At 40.1% G+C, this 20,754-nt stretch overlaps 1 protein-coding gene across 1 annotated transcript; it reads left to right on the top strand.

The window, feature by feature from the left end:
• Positions 1 to 10,389: 10,389 nt before the first annotated feature.
• LOC107754543 (protocadherin beta-16-like) lies at positions 10,390 to 18,800 on the top strand. The gene is made up of 2 exons (XM_016571018.1): positions 10,390 to 11,899; positions 18,337 to 18,800. Exons 1-2 carry the CDS (start codon positions 10,678 to 10,680, stop codon positions 18,798 to 18,800), a joined length of 1,686 nt encoding a protein of 561 aa, XP_016426504.1. The 5' UTR covers positions 10,390 to 10,677.
• The last annotated feature ends 1,954 nt before the right edge of the window (positions 18,801 to 20,754 follow it).

Raw genomic sequence — 20,754 nt, forward strand, 5'->3', positions numbered from 1 at the left:
CACATATTTTGTCCCTTGCTTTGGCTCACTTTGAACAGCAAGGGCCGCTGTTGATCAGTAAAATATTTCATGGTGTGCTTCGTCATTCAGCAGTCTTCAGCCCTCCCCATTTTCTTGCATTGTGGCAGATAAGGGCAAGGCTGCCTCGACATTTTTATTCAGGGTTGCGTGCACGAGGCACCAAGGTTTGCAATACATTTTCCATTGTATTTATAATTCCTCACGGCATCTTGGACTACATCTCAAATTTGATTGGATATACAATTTGTTAACCTTGTGACTATGGTTCAGTGGGGTAATGATCGATCTTGGCGATGGAAAATGATCTGGCTGTTATCGATGTTTTTTTCTTGTTATATTTGCACTGCAAGAGGACAGATACGATATTCGATTCCGGAGGAGATGAAGAAAGGCTCGCTCATAGGTAATGTAGCACAAGATCTGGGGCTTGATTTGAAAAGGCTTCGAACGGGTCGTGCGCGTATTGTGACAGGAGAAGGCACTCAGTACGCTGAGCTCAAAACAGACAAAGGGATTCTAGTTGTGAGTGAGAGAATAGACCGAGAACAGCTTTGCGGATACGTCACGCCATGCAGCTTTAGCTTCGAGATCATTTTAGAGAACCCAATGGAGCTGCACCCAGTTACTATTGAAATATTGGATGAAAATGATCACGCGCCGTCCTTTCAGAACAAAGAGTTAAAATTCGAAATTAGCGAGTCTGCAACGCTGGGTTCACGCTTTTTATTGGAAAGCGCAGATGATCACGATGTAGGCCTGAACTCACTGCAGAATTACATTTTATCGCCAAATAATCATTTTGTTTTAAAGCAACACTCAAATACAGACGGCGGTAAATACGCGGAAATGGTCTTACAGAAAGCGTTAGACCGGGAAGAGCGTCCGCATCTATCTCTAAAGCTGATTGCTGTAGATGGCGGAAACCCGCAGAGGTCTGGCTCTGTTAATATAGATGTTACTGTTTTAGATGCGAATGACAACGCACCTGTGTTTAACCAGACAGTCTATAGGGCTTATGTGTTGGAAAATGCACCGAAGGGCACTTACATTACTGCCGTTAATGCCACAGATGCAGACGCTGGTTTAAATGGGCGAATAACGTACAATTTCTACAAACAAAAAGGAGCTGCTGCGCAGTTATTTAACATTGACAGGGACACTGGCATTGTTTCTGTTGTTGGAGAAATTGATCATGAAAAATATACTAAATTTGAACTTACAGTCGAGGCTAGGGATCAAGGTGGGTTAACTGATTTGAGTAAAATTGCATTAGAGGTCGCTGATGTAAACGACAATGCGCCTGTCATTAATACAATGTCTTTCTCGAGCACAGTATCTGAAAATGCTCCATCTGATACTACAATTGCAATAATAAATGTTAAGGACTCAGACACTGATGATAATGGCAAAGTCAATTGTTTTATCGAAGGATCTGAAGATTTTACAATAAAATCGACTTTAAGAAATTATTATTCTTTAGTCACAAGTGCTATTTTAGATCGTGAGCAGTTGTCAGAGTATAACATCACTGTTATCGCCACTGATTCCGGAAAGCCGCCTCTAACAAGCAGACATTTTTTTTATTTGAAAGTAACTGATGTTAATGATAATCCCCCGGTTTTTCAGGAGAGTGTTTATAATTCAAACCTGCTAGAGAATAATTCGCCTGGTGTTTCTATTCTTACAATCAGAGCTCGGGACCCGGACGAAAATCAGAATGCTCGTATATCTTACATTATAGAAGAAAGTGACTTGGGTGGGTCTCCTGTAGGAACGTATGTTTCTGTTAACGCTGAGAGCGGAGTTGTACACGCAGTGCGCTCTTTTGATTATGAACAGATCAAAAACATTAAAATAACAATTAAAGCGCAGGATGGCGGCTCTCCTCCTCTTTGTAGCAACGTAACCGTGAACATTTTCATCCAAGATCAGAATGACAACGCGCCTCAGGTTCTGTATCCGGTCCAGTCAGGCGCTTCTGTGGTGGCTGAAATAGTGCCTCGTTCTGCAGATGTAGGTTATCTGGTGACTAAAGTGGTGGCTGTTGATGTGGACTCTGGACAGAATGCCTGGCTCTCATATAAACTGCAGAAAGCCACAGACAGAGCGCTGTTTGAAGTGGGCTTACAGAATGGAGAAATAAGAACTGTACGCCAAGTGACAGATAAAGATGCTGTGAAACAAAGACTCACTGTTGTAGTGGAGGACAACGGGCAGCCCTCTCGATCAGCTACAGTCAATGTTAACGTGGCGGTGGCGGACAGCTTCCCTGAAGTGCTCTCGGAGTTCACCGACTTTACGCACGACAAGGAATATAACAATAACCTGACTTTGTATCTGGTCCTGGCCTTGGCCGCAGTCTCATTTCTTTTCATAACATGTTTGGTCGTCATAGTATCTGTTAAAATCTACAGGTGGAGGCAATCTCAACTGTATTACAAGTCCAATCTTCCAGTTATTCCGTATTATCCACCGCGTTACGCGGACACTGTTGGCACAGGAACTCTGCAGCACGCCTATAATTATGAGGTTTACAGAACGACCGATTCCAGAAGGAGTGACTGTAAGTTTGTCAGACCTGCAAGTCAGAACGTGTTGATGGTGGATCCTAATTCTACATTGACAGTGCAGCGCGCGCCCAGCGATAAAAATATGCTGGATGATTTAGATTCGCCAGTAGAGGTAAGATATTATTTGTATTATTATTATTTTTGTTGTTGTTGTTGTGTACTCAGTTAATGTAATATGGTAATGTGGTAAACTTTTAAACTTTGGACCTGTGCAACATTTTACTCATTTATCTTTACATGTTTGTGCGGAGTTTGCATATATTTCAGCACCTCCTCAGTGGACAGCGCTGCTGTCGATTTACATGATTTTTCTTCTTCTTTTACTTTAAATGTATGCGTTATGTTAATTAGGGCTGCACGATTATGACAAAAATCATAATTGTCGATTATTCCTTTGAAATTGTAATTGCGATTATTAATTTACGATTAAATGAATGATGTTTAAGCCTTTGCTTGAAGCAACTTCATGCCATATTTTTATATGAAAATAAACAAGCCGAAAACACTAACTGAAAAACGTTTATTGCTTTTCTATAGTATTAAGTCTCAAATGTCAACTATACATCCGATTGGTTTCTCTTTAAATAAAAAGGTAAAAATATGCATGGTGTTATAATGTTATACTAAAACTAAAATTAAAACAATGGAAAAACCCTTAAGATAACATGTAGAAAGAAAAAAAATCATCTTAAGCATGCAGAAAAACATAAGTGGACTTTGAACGATTAATTGTTGCTTTGAACGATTGTGCAGCCCTACTGTTAATGCTTATTTTGAACTCTAAGGGCCGCTGTTGGTCAGTGAAATACTTTATGTGCAGTAGGCTTGCCTCACAGTAAACCATGGCACCACCCCATCAGTGCGTGCTGCGACGCAGCAGACTCCTCTGTTTCATTCGTTACGAGTTGGTGAGAGGGTGACTGTCTTTTTTCTTCCAAACGAATACAAAACGTTTTTGTAATCCTGCCTTGGAATATTCTTCTATCATACAGGAATATTAATGGTGAACTTGCTTGCTAATCAGTATGGCTGTTAAGGATTTTTATCGAAATGGATGCGCTCAATGGCGTGTTTTCTTCCAACCGCAGTGGCAAGTATTGTTTTTCATCTCGTGTTACATTTCTTTTGCCATCTCTCAAATCCGCTACTCCATCCCTGAAGAAATGAGTAAAGGCTTGCTTATTGGTAATGTAGCACAGGATCTGGGGCTCGATATGAAAAGGCTTCGAACGGGTCGTGCGCGTATCGTTACCGGAGAAAGCACTCAGTACGCAGAGCTTAGAACAGACAAAGGGATTCTAGTCGTGAGTGAGAGAATAGACCGAGAACAGCTTTGCGGCGACATCACGCCATGCAGCTTCAGCTTCGAGATCATTCTCGAGAACCCAATTGAACTGCATCAGGTAACCGTTGAAATCATAGACGTTAATGATAATTCTCCTGTATTCGAGAAAAGCAAAATTAATTTTGAAATAAGCGAATCTGCGACAACTGGTTCACGCTTTGCATTAGAGAGTGCATATGATGCTGATGTAGAATTAAATTCATTGCAAAATTATGTTCTCACAAGGAACAATTATTTCGTTTTAAAACAACACTCAAATCCCGATGGAAGTAGGTATGTCGAAATGGTCCTTGATAAAGCCTTAGATCGGGAGGAGCATCCTAATCTATCTCTGAAGCTGATCGCTGTTGATGGCGGAAACCCGCAGAGATCTGGCTCTGTTAATATAGATGTTACAGTTTTAGATGCGAATGATAACGCACCTGAGTTTAACCAGACTATTTATAGGGCGTCTGTGATGGAAAATGCACCGAAGGGCACTTACATTACTACCGTTAATGCCACAGATGCAGATAGTGGGTCAAACGGACACATTACGTTTTCATTCTCTGACCTGAAAGAACATTCGAGAGATATTTTTAGCATTGATGACAGCACTGGCTTGGTGTCTGTTTTAGGAAATATTGATTTTGAGAAAGAAAAACGTTTTGAAATTAGAGTTAAAGCGACAGACCAAGGAGGGTTGACTAGTACAAGTAAGCTTGTAATCGAAGTAGTGGATGTAAATGACAATGCGCCCGTAATCAACCTCATGTCTCTCTCGAGCCCTGTAGCAGAGGATGTGCCTCCAGGTACAACAATTGCAGTGGTTAATATAAAAGATTTTGATTCTGGGAGAAATGGACAGGTTGCGTGCTTTATTAATGAAAACCTTCCATTTAACATCAAATCATCCCTCTCTAACTATTATAATTTGATCACAGATGCTTTCCTTGACCGTGAAACTCACTCAGAATATAATATAACAGTGACCGCAAGCGATTCAGGTTCACCTGCACTTTCGAGCTCAACGACACTACTCCTTAAGGTTTCTGACATCAATGATAACGCACCAGTTTTCGATCGAGGTAGCTATTCAACACACCTTCTTGAAAATAACGAACCAGGTCTGTCCATATGTAGTATAACTGCGAGAGATTTAGACTGGAATCAAAACGCCAGAGTGTCGTATTTTTTAGAAAATACTCAAATTGGTGGAGCGCCGATTTCCTCTTATGTGTCCATAAACTCAGAGAATGGTGTAATACATGCTGTTCGTTCATTTGATTATGAGCAAATTAAACAGCTTAGTTTCGCTGTAAAAGCGCAGGACGGAGGAAATCCTCCTCTCAGCAGCAACGTGAGCGTGAAAATAATGATTCAGGACAAGAATGACAACGCGCCTCAGGTTCTGTATCCGGTCCAGTCAGGCGCTTCTGTGGTGGCTGAAAGAGTGCCTCGTTCTGCAGATGTGGGTTATCTGGTGACTAAAGTGGTGGCTGTTGATGTGGACTCTGGACAGAATGCCTGGCTCTCATATAAACTGCAGAAAGCCACAGACAGGGCGCTGTTTGAAGTGGGCTTACAGAATGGAGAAATAAGAACTGTGCGCCAAGTGACAGATAAAGATGCTGTGAAACAAAGACTCACTGTTGTAGTGGAGGACAACGGGCAGCCCTCTCGATCAGCTACAGTCAATGTTAACGTGGCGGTGGCGGACAACTTCCCTGAGGCGCTCTCGGAGTTCACTGACTTTACGCACGACAAGGATTACAACCACAACCTGACTTTCTATCTGGTCTTGGCCTTGGCTGTAGTTTCGTTTCTCTTTATCGTGTCTATCATCGCCATACTGTCAGTCAAATGCTACAGATGGAGACGCGAGCGGATGTTTTACAAATCTGGAGCGAATCTTCCAGTTATTCCGTATTATCCGCCTCTTTACGCAGACGTAGGGGGCACAGGAACTTTACAGCACGTGTACAATTATGAGGTTTGCAGAACCACTGACTCCAGAAAGAGTGATCTGAAATACGGCAGACCTTGCAGTGAGAGCATCATTAGTCTGGACAGCAGTGGAACACAGACACTCACGCATGCTCAGAGAGAAAAGCCAACCAATCAAGATTTCGATGATCAGGTGAGATTTATATATTGGTATCTGTTAGAGTTTTTTTTTTCTTCGTGTATGTGTGTACATATATGAAATTTATTTGTGGGACTATTGTTAAGTCCACCGTTGCTTGTGTGCTTTTCTGTAAACACGCTTTTTTTTGGTACCAAGTAAGGTAATTCTCAAATAAGTGAAACTACACCCATTTTGTCGTTTTAGATAGTTATTGTACGATATATGAGTAATATATTAATTGTATAAAACCGTTGTGTAGAAAATGTCTTGATTCACTGACCATGGTGCTGAAATACTGTCAGTTGGATGTTCCTCCTTATGACAGTCCGTTTTTCTCCCTTACAGAAGTATACTTTTCTCATGTTGCTTACATTTTTACACATTTTGTAATTAGTTTTCGTAAATGTTTTTATTTTTCCTATTTAAAAAAAATCATATTTTTTTTAATTAGGCATACATGACAATTTAAAGACTAACCAACCGCACATTTCTTAGAAGTTTATTGAAGTCCAAATGTATGTTAATTAATATATTTATAGTGTATATGTTTAATATATTATTATATAATGTATCTTTTTTTACTTTTTGAAATTTTTATATTTTATTTTAATTTGTCGCGATTGGGGCAGCAGACGTCTGAAATAATAATAACAAGAGGTATGCGTGTATTCATTTTCTGTAGTTCATCAGACTGGACTCATAGTGCCGCTGTTGGTCAATATGTCAGTTTAGAGAGCTGATCTGCTGCAGTTCCACCCCCATCATCACCATATTGTTAGAGAGAGACAGAAGCTGAGAGCACAGTCTGAGAAGAAGAAAGAAGGCAAATCTCAGAGATAATATATGTATTCTAATTTTTTTTAGGATTTACAGACTTGTATTACTACTTTTCACTTTGGATATTTTCATGATTTCCTCCAGCTTTTTGGATTAATTTGTTTCCTGCCTTAATCTTCTCTTCTATGGTCTTCAGCAAAATGTCGGACAGGACAATGGCGCGGCAAGTACTGCTGTTTATTTGGTTTCTCTCTCTCAGTTCGGCTCTCGGGCAGGTCAGTTACTCCATTCCTGAGGAAATGGCCAAAGGCTCTTTAGTCGGGAGCATAGCGCAGGATTTGGGTTTAGATTTAAAGAGACTGAAATCGGGTAAAGCGCGTATTTATACAGGAGACAGCGCTGAATACATCGAGCTGAATAAAGAAAGAGGAGTCCTCCTTATCAAAGAGAGAATAGACCGAGAGACGCTATGCGGACAGACAACGCCTTGCGCTCTACATTTTCAGATTATTCTCGAAAATCCTATGCAATTGTACCGCATTACAGTTGAGGTCACAGATATAAATGACAATGCACCGATGTTTAGTAAGAGTGAGATGAGATTTGAAATAAACGAAATGTCTTTAGCAGGAGCCAGATTTATATTGGAGCGTGCTATTGATCATGACGTCGGTGGAAATGGTCTGCAGAGTTATTCTTTAGAACCGACAGATAATTTTGTTTTGAAATTTCAGAATCTCCCCAACGGAAATAAAGCCGTCGAAATGGTTCTCCAAACGCCCTTAGATCGAGAGAAAAAAGATCATATCTCTTTACTTTTAACAGCATTCGACGGAGGCGAGCCCCAGATGTCCGGTATAATGAAGATACATATTAAAGTTTTAGATGCTAATGATAACGCCCCTGTGTGTTCACAATCCGTATACAAAACTAGCATAACTGAAAATTCTCCAAAAGGCACAGTTTTAACTACAGTTGACGCTTCTGATGCTGACCAAGGTTCAAATGGTAGAATATCATTCTCTATTTCAAGTACTGCGGACAAAGCGGCAGATATTTTTGAAATAGATCCTGATGCTGGTGTTGTAAAGCTTATTGGGGGCATAGATTACGAAATAAGTAAGTATTATCAAATTGATGTGCAGGCACGAGATGAAGGCGGTCATACAGATTCGTGTAAAATAATTGTTGACGTTATTGACACAAACGATAATAATCCCACTATTAATATTATTTCAAAATCAAGCCAGATATCAGAGGATTCCAAATCTGGCACTGTTTTAGCAATATTAAATATTCAAGACGTAGACTCGAATGAAAGCGGCAAAGTTAATTGTCACTTAAATGAAAATGTTCCATTCGTCATTCAGTCTTCGCCCGATGGGTTCTACAGTTTAGTCACGGATAGTGATTTAGACCGAGAGCGCGAGTCTGAGTATAACATCAGTGTGACGTGCGCTGATGAGGGCGTGCCCTCTCTCTCCAGCAGCGTCACTCTCTCCTTACAGATATCAGATGTGAATGATAACGCGCCTGTCTTTGACAAGAGCTCTTATGAGGCCTCCGTTCAAGAAAATAACACACCGGGTCTTTCCATATTCACAGTCAAAGCCAGAGACGCAGATTTTAACCACAATGCCCGTGTATCTTACATACTGGAGGACTCGTCGGTTAACGGAGTGTCCGTCTCCTCGTTAGTGTCCGTTAGTGCTGATAGTGGAGTCATACACGCTGTGCGATCTTTCGATTACGAGCAGATCAAAGCTTTCCAGTTCCGCGTAAAAGCGCAGGACGGAGGCTCCCCTCCTCTCAGCAGCAAAGTGAGCGTGAAAATAATGATTCAGGACCAGAATGACAACGCGCCTCAGGTTCTGTATCCGGTCCAGTCAGGCGCTTCTGTGGTGGCTGAAATAGTGCCTCGTTCTGCAGATGTGGGTTATCTGGTGACTAAAGTGGTGGCTGTTGATGTGGACTCTGGACAGAATGCCTGGCTCTCATATAAACTGCAGAAAGCCACAGACAGGGCGCTGTTTGAAGTGGGCTTACAGAATGGAGAAATAAGAACTGTGCGCCAAGTGACAGATAAAGATGCTGTGAAACAAAGACTCACTGTTGTAGTGGAGGACAACGGGCAGCCCTCTCGATCAGCTACAGTCAATGTTAACGTGGCGGTGGCGGACAGCTTCCCTGAAGTGCTCTCGGAGTTCACTGACTTTCCGCACGACAAGGACTACAACGACAACCTGACTTTCTATCTGGTCTTGGCCTTGGCTGTAGTTTCGTTTCTCTTTATCGTGTCTATCATCGCCATACTGTCAGTCAAATGCTACAGATGGAGACGCGAGCGGATGTTTTACAAATCTGGAGCGAATCTTCCAGTTATTCCGTATTATCCGCCTCTTTACGCAGACGTAGGGGGCACAGGAACTTTACAGCACGTGTACAATTATGAGGTTTGCAGAACCACTGACTCCAGAAAGAGTGATCTGAAATACGGCAGACCTTGCAGTGAGAGCATCATTAGTCTGGACAGCAGTGGAGCACAGACACTCACGCATGCGCAAAGGGAGAGAATGAACTTTGACAATTGTGACGATCAGGTGAGAAATATTTTTTACAGCCAATATCATATTTTAAAAATATGTTTCTAATAATTAATCATTTTTGCTTCAGCTGTTGACACGTCACTGATTATTTGTCTGAAATAAATAGTTTCTGCAATTTTAAGTTGACTATTAAATAATGGTGTATTTTGATATTATATTATAGTCTGGTCAGTTTTTATAGTTGTATATTTTCTGCATTTCTGTTATAGTCAAATTATTAGTCTATTTTTTATTTGTATCTCTTTTTGTACAGGCAAGAAAAAAATACTTTATTATATTTTTTATTTTTACTGTTTTTTAATGCGTTAAGTAGAAGTTTTTGTTTTGTTTTTTGTATATTATGGTTATTTATTTATTTATTTATTTTCATTTTAAGTCCGAGGTAATATGGCACATTGTCACTGATACATATGCTAGTGATTTAACATGCGGTGGCATTTTCGATTTTTATTCGACCTTTACTTTTTTATGCACGACTGTTATACTTGTATATATACTGTATACTTGAAGTGAGAAACTTCAACTTCCCTGACCATGGTCCTGAAATGCGGCGAGGCGGTCATTTTCGTCATGGATTCTGATACGTCTTTTTCTTTTTTTTTCTTCTTGTTTTTTAAACTGCAGTTTGTCTGTCTATCCTCTTGTTCACATTTAAATGATTCAAGCTTTCGTTAGTTTTCAGATCCTTGGTATCTGAATAATTGTATTTTATATATTTCTCCCTGTATCTCTGATCAATGGACACGCGGATGGGGCCCTGATCAAAACACTGAGGGAACGATACATTTGTTTAAATTTTTTTCATTAAATCTTATTTACACAAACTCATTAAATCATTTTATCTCTTAGATGTTTGTATCATAATATACGTTTGCTAGTTCTATATTGCAGTACTTTGTTTCGTAAATTGCTTGTCTTATACATTTCTGACAGAGAAAAATGTTTATTAATTTTACATTTTCTGTAGTTCATCAGACTGGACTCATAGTGCCGCTGTTGGTCAATATGTCAGTTTAGAGAGCAGATCTGCTGCAGTTCCACCCCCATCATCACCATATTATTAGAGAGAGACAGGAGCTGAGAGCACAGTCTGAGAAGGAGAGAGAAGACAAATCACGGAGATACTGTATTTACTATCCTTTTCTTTGACTTACAGACTTTTTTGTTAGTTCTCGTCACTTTGGAGTTATACATAATTTCCTCCAGCTTTTTGGATTGTTTTATTTGCTTTCTGTCTTAATCTTCTCTTCTATGGTCTTCTGCAAAATGTCGGACAGAACAATGGCGCGGCAAGTACTGCTGTTTATTTGGTTTCTCTCTCTCAGTTCGGCTCTCGGGCAGGTCAGTTACTCCATTCCTGAGGAAATGGCGAAAGGCTCTTTAGTCGGGAACATAGCGCAGGATTTGGGTTTAGATTTAAAGAGACTGAAATCGGGTAAAGCGCGTATTTTTACAGGAGACAGCGCTGAATACATCGAGCTGAATAAAGAAAGAGGAGTCCTCCTTATCAAAGAGAGAATAGACCGAGAGGCGCTATGCGGACAGACAACGCCTTGCGCGCTACATTTTCAGATTATTCTTGAAAACCCAATGGAATTTTACTCAGTTACACTCGAAGTTACAGATATAAATGACCATTCGCCATCTTTTAAACGAGCTGAGATGAAATTCAGAATTAGTGAGTCAGCTGCAACTGGGGCAGTTTTTGTTTTAGAGAGAGCGATGGATTTAGACGTCGGAATAAACGGCCTTCAGACTTATATATTAAAGCCTACTGATAACTTTTCTTTAAAATTACAAAGTCAGGCAGACGGTAGTAAGCTAGTAGAAATGGTTCTTCTAAAACCTCTCGATCGTGAAAAGCAAGACCATTTGTCTTTGGTTCTGACAGCGATAGATGGAGGTGATCCACAATTGTCTGGTACTGCGCAGATACTTATTACTGTTTTAGATGCTAACGATAATGCGCCTGTTTTTACTCATAAAACATATAAAGCGAGTATCACCGAGAATGCTTTTAAAGACACAGTTGTGACGATTGTGAGCGCTTCTGATTTGGATGAGGGATCTTACGGCAAAATTACGTATGCTATTACAAATACCCTCGACAATGTTCCGGAGTTGTTTGAAATGAACGAAACAAACGGTGAGGTGAGAGTAACGGGGAATATAGATTACGAGAAAGCTCGCCACTATCAAATTCATGTGCAGGCCAGCGATGACGGGGGTCTGACTGATTCTTGTAAAATCGATGTGGATGTGATTGATATAAATGACAATAAACCACAGATCAACATCATGTCTAAATTAACCACAATATCAGAAAACTCTAATCCTGGAACTGTTGTAACAATGATAAACGCACAAGACCCAGATGCAGAAGAAAACGGTAAAATTGTGTGTTCAGTTGATGAGAACATTCCCTTTACTCTGAAGTCGACAAATGGCAATTTCTTCAGTTTAGTCACAGATGGTGATTTAGACCGAGAGTGCGAGTCTGAGTATAACATCAGTATGACGTGCGCTGATGAGGGCGTGCCCTCTCTCTCCAGCAGCGTCACTCTCTTCTTACAGATATCAGATGTGAATGATAACGCGCCTGTCTTTGACAAGAGCTCATATGAGGCCTCTGTTCAAGAAAACAACACACCGGGTCTTTCCATATTCACAGTCAAAGCCAGAGACGCAGATTTTAACCAGAATGCCCGTGTGTCTTACATACTGGAGGACTCGTCGGTTAACGGAGTGCCCGTCTCCTCGTTAGTGTCCGTTAGTGCTGATAGTGGAGTCATACACGCAGTGCGATCTTTCGATTACGAGCAGATCAAAGCTTTCCAGTTCCGCGTAAAAGCGCAGGACGGAGGCTCCCCTCCTCTCAGCAGCAACGTGAGTGTGAAAATAATGATTCAGGACCAGAATGACAACGCGCCTCAGGTTCTGTATCCGGTCCAGTCAGGCGCTTCTGTGGTGGCTGAAATAGTGCCTCGTTCTGCAGATGTGGGTTATCTGGTGACTAAAGTGGTGGCTGTTGATGTGGACTCTGGACAGAATGCCTGGCTCTCATATAAACTGCAGAAAGCCACAGACAGGGCGCTGTTTGAAGTGGGCTTACAGAATGGAGAAATAAGAACTGTGCGCCAAGTGACAGATAAAGATGCTGTGAAACAAAGACTCACTGTTGTAGTGGAGGACAACGGGCAGCCCTCTCGATCAGCTACAGTCAATGTTAACGTGGCGGTGGCGGACAGCTTCCCTGAAGTGCTCTCGGAGTTCACTGACTTTACGCACGACAAGGACTACAACGACAACCTTACTTTCTATCTGGTCTTGGCCTTGGCTGTAGTTTCGTTTCTCTTTATCGTGTCTATCATCGCCATACTGTCAGTCAAATGCTACAGATGGAGACGCGAGCGGATGTTTTACAAATCTGGAGCGAATCTTCCAGTTATTCCGTATTATCCGCCTCTTTACGCAGACGTAGGGGGCACAGGAACTTTACAGCACGTGTACAATTATGAGGTTTGCAGAACCACTGACTCCAGAAAGAGTGATCTGAAATACGGCAGACCTTGCAGTGAAAGCATCATTAGTCTGGACAGCAGTGGAACACAGACACTCACGCATGCGCAAAGGGAGACACTGAACTTTGATGATTGTGATAAGGTGAGAAATATTTTTACAGTTAATTTATATTGATATTTTAAAACGTTGTTCTTCATAATTAATCATTTTTGCTTTAGCTTTTGACAGTATCGCTGATTAATCTTCTTTTTCTTTTTGAGTAGTTGACAAATAATGGTGTGTTTTGATGATGTTATATTTTGGTCAGTTTTAATTGTTGTATATTTTCTGCGTTTCTATTACTCAAATAATTGTTCTCTGTTTTCATTCGTATCACATTTTGTACAGCCAAAAAAAAAATAGAAAGAAAAATGTTATGAATTAAGTAGAAGTTGATTTTTTAAAATATATATTCATTTTTCTTTTATTATTTGTTTATTTATTTTAATTTTAGGTCCGAGGTAATATGGCACACTGTCACTGATTCATAGGCTAGCGATTTAACATGCGGTGGCATTAATAATTCCTATTTGACCTCAACTTTTTTTTTTTCTGCACGACTGTTGTACTTGTCTGTCATGAAATTAGAAACTTCAGCTTCCCTGTCCATGGTCCTGAAATGCAGCGAGGCGGTAATTTTCCTCATGTATTCTGATGCATCACTACAGCACCGTGCTTTTTGAGAATTTTTGTCTGCAGTTTCTCTGTCTGTCTGTTCATTCCTCCTGTTCACGGTTAAACGATACAACATTTAATTAGGTTTCAGATGCTTGGTATGTGTTCAATTATATTTCAGATTTTTCTCCCTGTCTCTCTGATGAATGGACACGCGGATAGGACCTGATCAAAATACTGAGGAAACGAGAAATTTATTTGTTTCGGGGGTTTTTTTCTTTAAATCTTATTTACACAAACTCATACAATCATTTTATCTCTTAGATGTTTGTAGTATAATGCACATTTGCTAGGTTTTTTTTTTTTTTTTACTTGAGTACTTTATTCAGTAACTTGCTTTTCTTCGACATGTCTAACACAGAGATGAAGGTTTATTCGTTTTTAATTTTCTGTAGTTCATCAGACTGGACTCATAGTGTCGCTGTTGGTCAATATGTCAGTTTAGAGAGCAGATCTGCTGCAGTTCCACCCCCATCATCACCATATTATTAGAGAGAGACAGAATCTGACAGCACAGTCTGAGGAGGAGGAGAGAAGACTGATCACGAAGATACTGTATTTACTATCCTTTAAAATACTGACTTTTTTGTTGGTTTTCGTCGCTTTGGATATACCCGGTTTTCTCCATCTTTTTCGCTTTGGATATATACATCATTTCCTCCAGCTTCTTGGATTGATTTATTTGTTTTCTGCTTGAATCTTCATTCCGTGGTCTTCTGCAAAATGTCGGACAGAACAATGGCGCGGCAAGTATTGCTGTTTATTTGGTTTCTCTCGCTCAGTTCGGCTCTCGGGCAGGTCAGTTACTCCATTCCTGAGGAAATGGCGAAAGGCTCTTTAGTCGGGAACATTGCGCAGGATTTGGGTTTAGATTTAAAGAGACTGAAATCGGGTAAAGCGCGTATTTATACAGGAGACAGCGCTGAATACATCGAGCTGAATAAAGAAAGAGGAGTCCTCCTTATCAAAGAGAGAATAGACCGAGAGGCGCTATGCGGACAGACAACGCCTTGCGCGCTACATTTTCAGATTATTCTTGAAAACCCAATGGAGTTTTACAGTGTTAATGTTGAGGTGCTTGATATAAATGACAACGCACCATTTTTTGAAAAAAATGAAATTATATTTAGAATTAGCGAATCTGCATCAATTGGTACCAAATTTACAATAGAACCTGCTAGAGATCTTGACGTTGGAATTAATGGTTTGCAGACCTACACATTAAAACCGACAGATAATTTTGCCTTGAACTTTAAGAGCCAGCCAGTGGGAGGACAAAATGTCGAAATGATTTTACAAAAGCCTCTAGATCGTGAGAAGCAGGATGACATGTCTTTAACGTTAACAGCTATTGACGGGGGAGATCCACAAATGTCTGGTAATATTCAGATACATATTATTGTTTTAGATGCGAACGATAACGCTCCTGTTTTCACACAGTCAGTTTATAAAACTGCTGTAACAGAAAATTCACCAAAAGGAACAATTGTGACGACAGTTAGTGCGTCGGATCCAGATCAAGGAGTAAACGGTGAAATAATCTATTCAATAACAAACACGCTAGATAAAGTTCGAGACATATTTGAAATCAACGAGACTGATGGCAAAGTACGGTTGATCGGTCTAGTTGATTATGAACAAGCTCGGCACTTTGAGATTCGCGTTCAAGCGAGTGATCATGGAGGCTTTACTGATTCGTGTAAGATCATAGTTGATGCAACCGATATCAATGATAATAAACCAGTGATCAATATTATGTCCAAAACAAACGTGATAGCTGAAAATTCCGCGTCTGAGACGGTGGTAACGATGATAAATGTTCAGGATCTTGATTCGGGAGAAAACGGGAAAGTTCAATGTTCAGTTAATGAGAACATCCCTTTCACTTTAAAGTCGACAAATGCTAATTTCTTCAGTTTAGTCACAGATGGTGATTTAGACAGAGAGCGCGAGTCTGAGTATAACATCAGTGTGACGTGCGCTGATGAGGGCGTGCCCTCTCTCTCCAGCAATTTTAACTAATTTACGCAGTATTTAAAACGTTGGTTGTCATGATTTGTAATTTTTGCTTCGACTGTTGAACCGATTACTTTTCTGAAGCGAATCGTTTCTGCAATTCTAACAAACTGACATTTTTTAACTTTTAGAATGGTTTGGTCATTTTGTGTAGTTTTCTTTTCAGCAGTTCGGTTACTCAAGTCATTATGCTGTATTTTTATTCGTACATTTTTCACTTAGATACGTCAAGTAGAATTAGATTTTTCTATATTTTCTTTTGTTTTTTTCGAACTATTATTATTATTATTATTATTATTATTATTATCATTACCTATTTATTTAATAATTAGTGTCATTGTTTATTTTTTCCCTCAAGTGTCATTGTCATGTAAAAAGGAACTTCAGTTTCCCTGACCATGGTCCTGAAATACAGCAAAGCGGTCATTTTACCTTATGTATTCTTATGCATCTCTTTACCTCAGTCTTTTTGAGGGTTTTTTTTTTTAGCAGCTGATCGGTCTGTCTTCCTGTTCATGTTTAAACTATGCACTCTTTCATTAGTTTTCGGATACTTTGTATGTGATTAATTGTATTTTAGATATTTCTCCCTGTTTCTCTGATCAACAAACTCATAGATAAGACCTGATCAAAACACTGAGGGAACAATAAATGTATTTGTTTCAATATTTTTCTAAAATCTTATTTACACAAACTCGTACAATCGTTTTATATAATAGAAATTTGTATTACGATTGACATTTGCTAGTTTTATATTTCAAGACTTTTAGTAAATTGCTTTTCTCAGATATGTCTTTCACTAAGTTAAAGGTTTATAATTTTTACGTTTTCTGTAGTTCATCAGACTGGACTCATAGTGCCGCTGTTGGTCAATATGTCAGTGTAGAGAGCTGATCTGCTGCAGATCCACCCCCATCATCACCATATTATAAGAGAGAGACAGAAGCTGAGAGCACAGTCTGAGGAGGAGAGAGAAGACAAATCACAGAGACACTGTATTCAATATACTTCTGGAATTACAGACTTTCTTAGTTTTTGTCACTTTGGATTTATACATGATTTCCTCCAGCTTCTTGGATTGATTTATTTGTTTTCTGCTTCAGTCTTAATTCCGTTGTCTTCTGCAAAATGTCGGACAGAACAATGGCGCGGCAAGTACTGCTGTTTATTTGGTTTCTCTCTCTCAGTTCTGCTCTCGGGCAGGTCAGTTACTCCATTCCTGAGGAAATGGCAAAAGGCTCTTTAGTCGGGAACATTGCGCAGGATTTGGGTTTAGATTTAAAGAGACTGAAATCGGGTAAAGCGCGTATTTATACAGGAGACAGCGCTGAATACATCGAGCTGAATAAAGAAAGAGGAGTCCTCCTTATCAAAGAGAGAATAGACCGAGAGGCGCTATGCGGACAGACAACGCCTTGCGCTCTACATTTTCAGATTATTCTCGAAAATCCTATGCAATTGTACCGCATTACAGTTGAGGTCACAGATATAAATGACAATGCACCGATGTTTAGTAAGAGTGAGATGAGATTTGAAATAAACGAAATGTCTTTAGCAGGAGCCAGATTTATATTGGAGCGTGCTATTGATCATGACGTCGGTGGAAATGGTCTGCAGAGTTATTCTTTAGAACCGACAGATAATTTTGTTTTGAAATTTCAGAATCTCCCCAACGGAAATAAAGCCGTCGAAATGGTTCTCCAAACGCACTTAGATCGAGAGAAAAAAGATCATATATCTTTACTTTTAACAGCATTCGACGGAGTATTCTTGAAAACCCGATGCAACTATACAGAGTAACAGTTGAGATACAAGACATTAATGATAACGCCCCTATTTTCAGCCTTAATGTAATTAAATTTGAAATTAGTGAAATGGCTCTGTCCGGAGCTAAATTCGATTTGGAGACTGCGGTTGACACCGATGTGGGTTTGAATGGTCTTCAAAAGTACATACTAAAACCAAGTGACAATTTTATTATAAAAACTCAAAGCTTACCAGATGGTAGTAAATCTGTGGAAATGGTTTTACAGAAACCACTAGATCGTGAAAAACAAGACCATATTTCTTTATTGTTAACAGCAGTCGATGGCGGCGAGGTGCAAATGTCAGGCACAATGCTGATACACATTACAGTTTTAGATGCGAATGATAATGCGCCTGTTTGCAGTCAGTCAGTATACAAAGCCAGTATAGCCGAGAACTCCGCAAAAGGCACCGTGTTGACCACAGTCAGCGCGTCAGACGCAGATCAGGGTTCTAATGGCGTCGTCACTTATTCGTTATCTTCAGCAGCGTCCGCAACTCTATTTGACATTGGCCAATATGACGGCGTTCTCTGGTTAACTGGTAATGTTGACTACGAAAAAAACAAACATTATCAGATAGCGATTCAAGCCAGTGATCAAGGAGGACATACCGATTCTTGTAAAGTAATTATTGACGTCACAGATACGAACGACAATAAGCCAGTTATCAGTATAATGTCAAAATCAAATGACATATCTGAAAATTCCCCACCAGGGACAGTTGTAGCGATGATGAACATACAAGACGCTGATACAAATGAAAATGGAATCGTAAAATGTGAATTAAATGAAAACATTCCTTTTATCATCCATTCTTCATCAGACGGGTTTTACAGCCTCGTTACAGAAGGTGATTTAGACCGAGAGCGCGAGTCTGAGTATAACATCAGTGTGACGTGCGCTGATGAGGGCGTGCCCTCTCTCTCCAGCAGCGTCACTCTCTCCTTACAGATATCAGATGTGAATGATAACGTGCCTGTCTTTGACAAGAGCTCAAATGAGGCCACTGTTCAAGAAAACAACACACCGGGTCTTTCCATATTCACAGTCAGAGCCAGAGACGCAGATTTTAACCTGAATGCCCGTATGTCTTACATGCTGGAGGACTCGTCGGTTAACGGAGTGCCCGTCTCCTCGTTAGTGTCCGTTAGTGCTGATAGTGGAGTCATACACGCAGTGCGATCTTTCGATTACGAGCAGATCAAAGCTTTCGCAGATCAAAGATTTCCAGTTCCGCGTAAAAGCGCAGGACGGAGGAAACCCTCCTCTCAGCAGCAACGTGAGCGTGAAAATAATGATTCGGGACCAGAATGACAACGCGCCTCAGGTTCTGTATCCGGTCCAGTCAGGCGTTTCTGTGGTGGCTGAAATAATGCCTCGTTCTGCAGATGTGGGTTATCTGGTGACTAAAGTGGTGGCTGTTGATGTGGACTCTGGACAGAATGCCTGGCTCTCATATAAACTGCAGAAAGCCACAGATATTATTTACACAAACTCGTACAATTGTTTTATATAATAGAATTTGTATTACGATTGACATTTGCTAGTTTTATATTTCATGACTTTTTGTAAATTGCTTTTCTCAGATATGTCTGTCACTAAGTTAAAGGTTTATCATTTTTACGTTTTCTGTAGTTCATCAGACTGGACTCATAGTGCCGCCGTTGTTCAATATGTCAGTTTAAAGAGCAGATCTGCTGCAGTTCCACCCCCATCATCACCATATTATTAAAAGACATTAATGATAATGCCCCTATTTTCAGCCTTAATGAAATGAAATTTGAAATCAGCGAACTGGCTCAGATTGGAGCTAAATTCGATTTGGAGACTGCAGTTGACACCGATGTGGGTTTGAATGGTATTCAAAGATATACTCTGAAACCAAGTGAAAATTTTGTTGTGAAAACTCAAAGCTTGCCAGATGGTAGTAAATCTGTGGAAATGGTTTTACAGAAACCACTAGATCGTGAAAAACAAGACCATATTTCTTTATTGTTAACAGCAGTCGATGGCGGCGAGGTGCAAATGTCAGGCACAATGCTGATACACATTACAGTTTTAGATGCGAATGATAATGCGCCTGTTTGCAGTCAGTCAGTATACAAAGCCAGTATAGCCGAGAACTCCGCAAAAGGCACCGTGTTGACCACAGTCAGCGCGTCAGACGCAGATCAGGGTTCTAATGGCGTCGTCACTTATTCGTTATCTTCAGCAGCGTCCGCAACTCTATTTGACATTGGCCAATATGACGGCGTTCTCTGGTTAACTGGTAATGTTGACTACGAAAAAAACAAACATTATCAGATAGCGATTCAAGCCAGTGATCAAGGAGGACATACCGATTCTTGTAAAGTAATTATTGACGTCACAGATACGAACGACAATAAGCCAGTTATCAGTATAATGTCAAAATCAAATGACATATCTGAAAATTCCCCACCAGGGACAGTTGTAGCGATGATGAACATACAAGACGCTGATACAAATGAAAATGGAATCGTAAAATGTGAATTAAATGAAAACATTCCTTTTATCATCCATTCTTCATCAGACGGGTTTTACAGCCTCGTTACAGAAGGTGATTTAGACCGAGAGCGCGAGTCTGAGTATAACATCAGTGTGACGTGCGCTGATGAGGGCGTGTCGCCATACTGTCAGTCAAATGCTACAGATGGAGACGCGAGCGGATGTTTTACAAATCTGGAGCGAATCTTCCAGTTATTCCGTATTATCCGCCTCTTTACGCAGACGTAGGGGGCACAGGAACTTTGCAGCACGTGTACAATTATGAGGTTTGCAGAACCACTGACTCCAGAAAGAGTGATCTGAAATACGGCAGACCTTCCAGTGAAAGCGTCATTAGTCTGGACACCAGCGGAACACAAACACTCACGCATGCGCAAAGGGAGACACTGAACTTTGATGATTCTGATAAGGTGAGGTTTACTGTTTTTGTATAGTAGGTGTTACATGTTTTTCAGGAAACTCATACCCATATTTATATAAACAGTAACGGTTTTATGTTTTTGTTTGCTATTATTATTATTATTATTATTATTATTATTATTGTTGTTGTTGTTATTCAACATCTCTCAGCGAGAATAAGCAATCAGCATTCTGAAATTAATATGCTGCATTCGTTTCGCTGTCCAAGGTGCTGAATCAATAGCTGTTGCCTTCGTTTCATCTTTCCTCTCCGCAAACATGAGCTCTGGCATACCAAATACTATTTATTAATTACATGCTGATGTCCTGTAGTGTAAAAATT

Source organism: Sinocyclocheilus rhinocerous, unplaced genomic scaffold, assembly GCF_001515625.1.
Source record: "Sinocyclocheilus rhinocerous isolate Xijiao unplaced genomic scaffold, SAMN03320098_v1.1 scaffold50, whole genome shotgun sequence".
NCBI classification, from domain to species: domain Eukaryota; kingdom Metazoa; phylum Chordata; class Actinopteri; order Cypriniformes; family Cyprinidae; genus Sinocyclocheilus; species Sinocyclocheilus rhinocerous.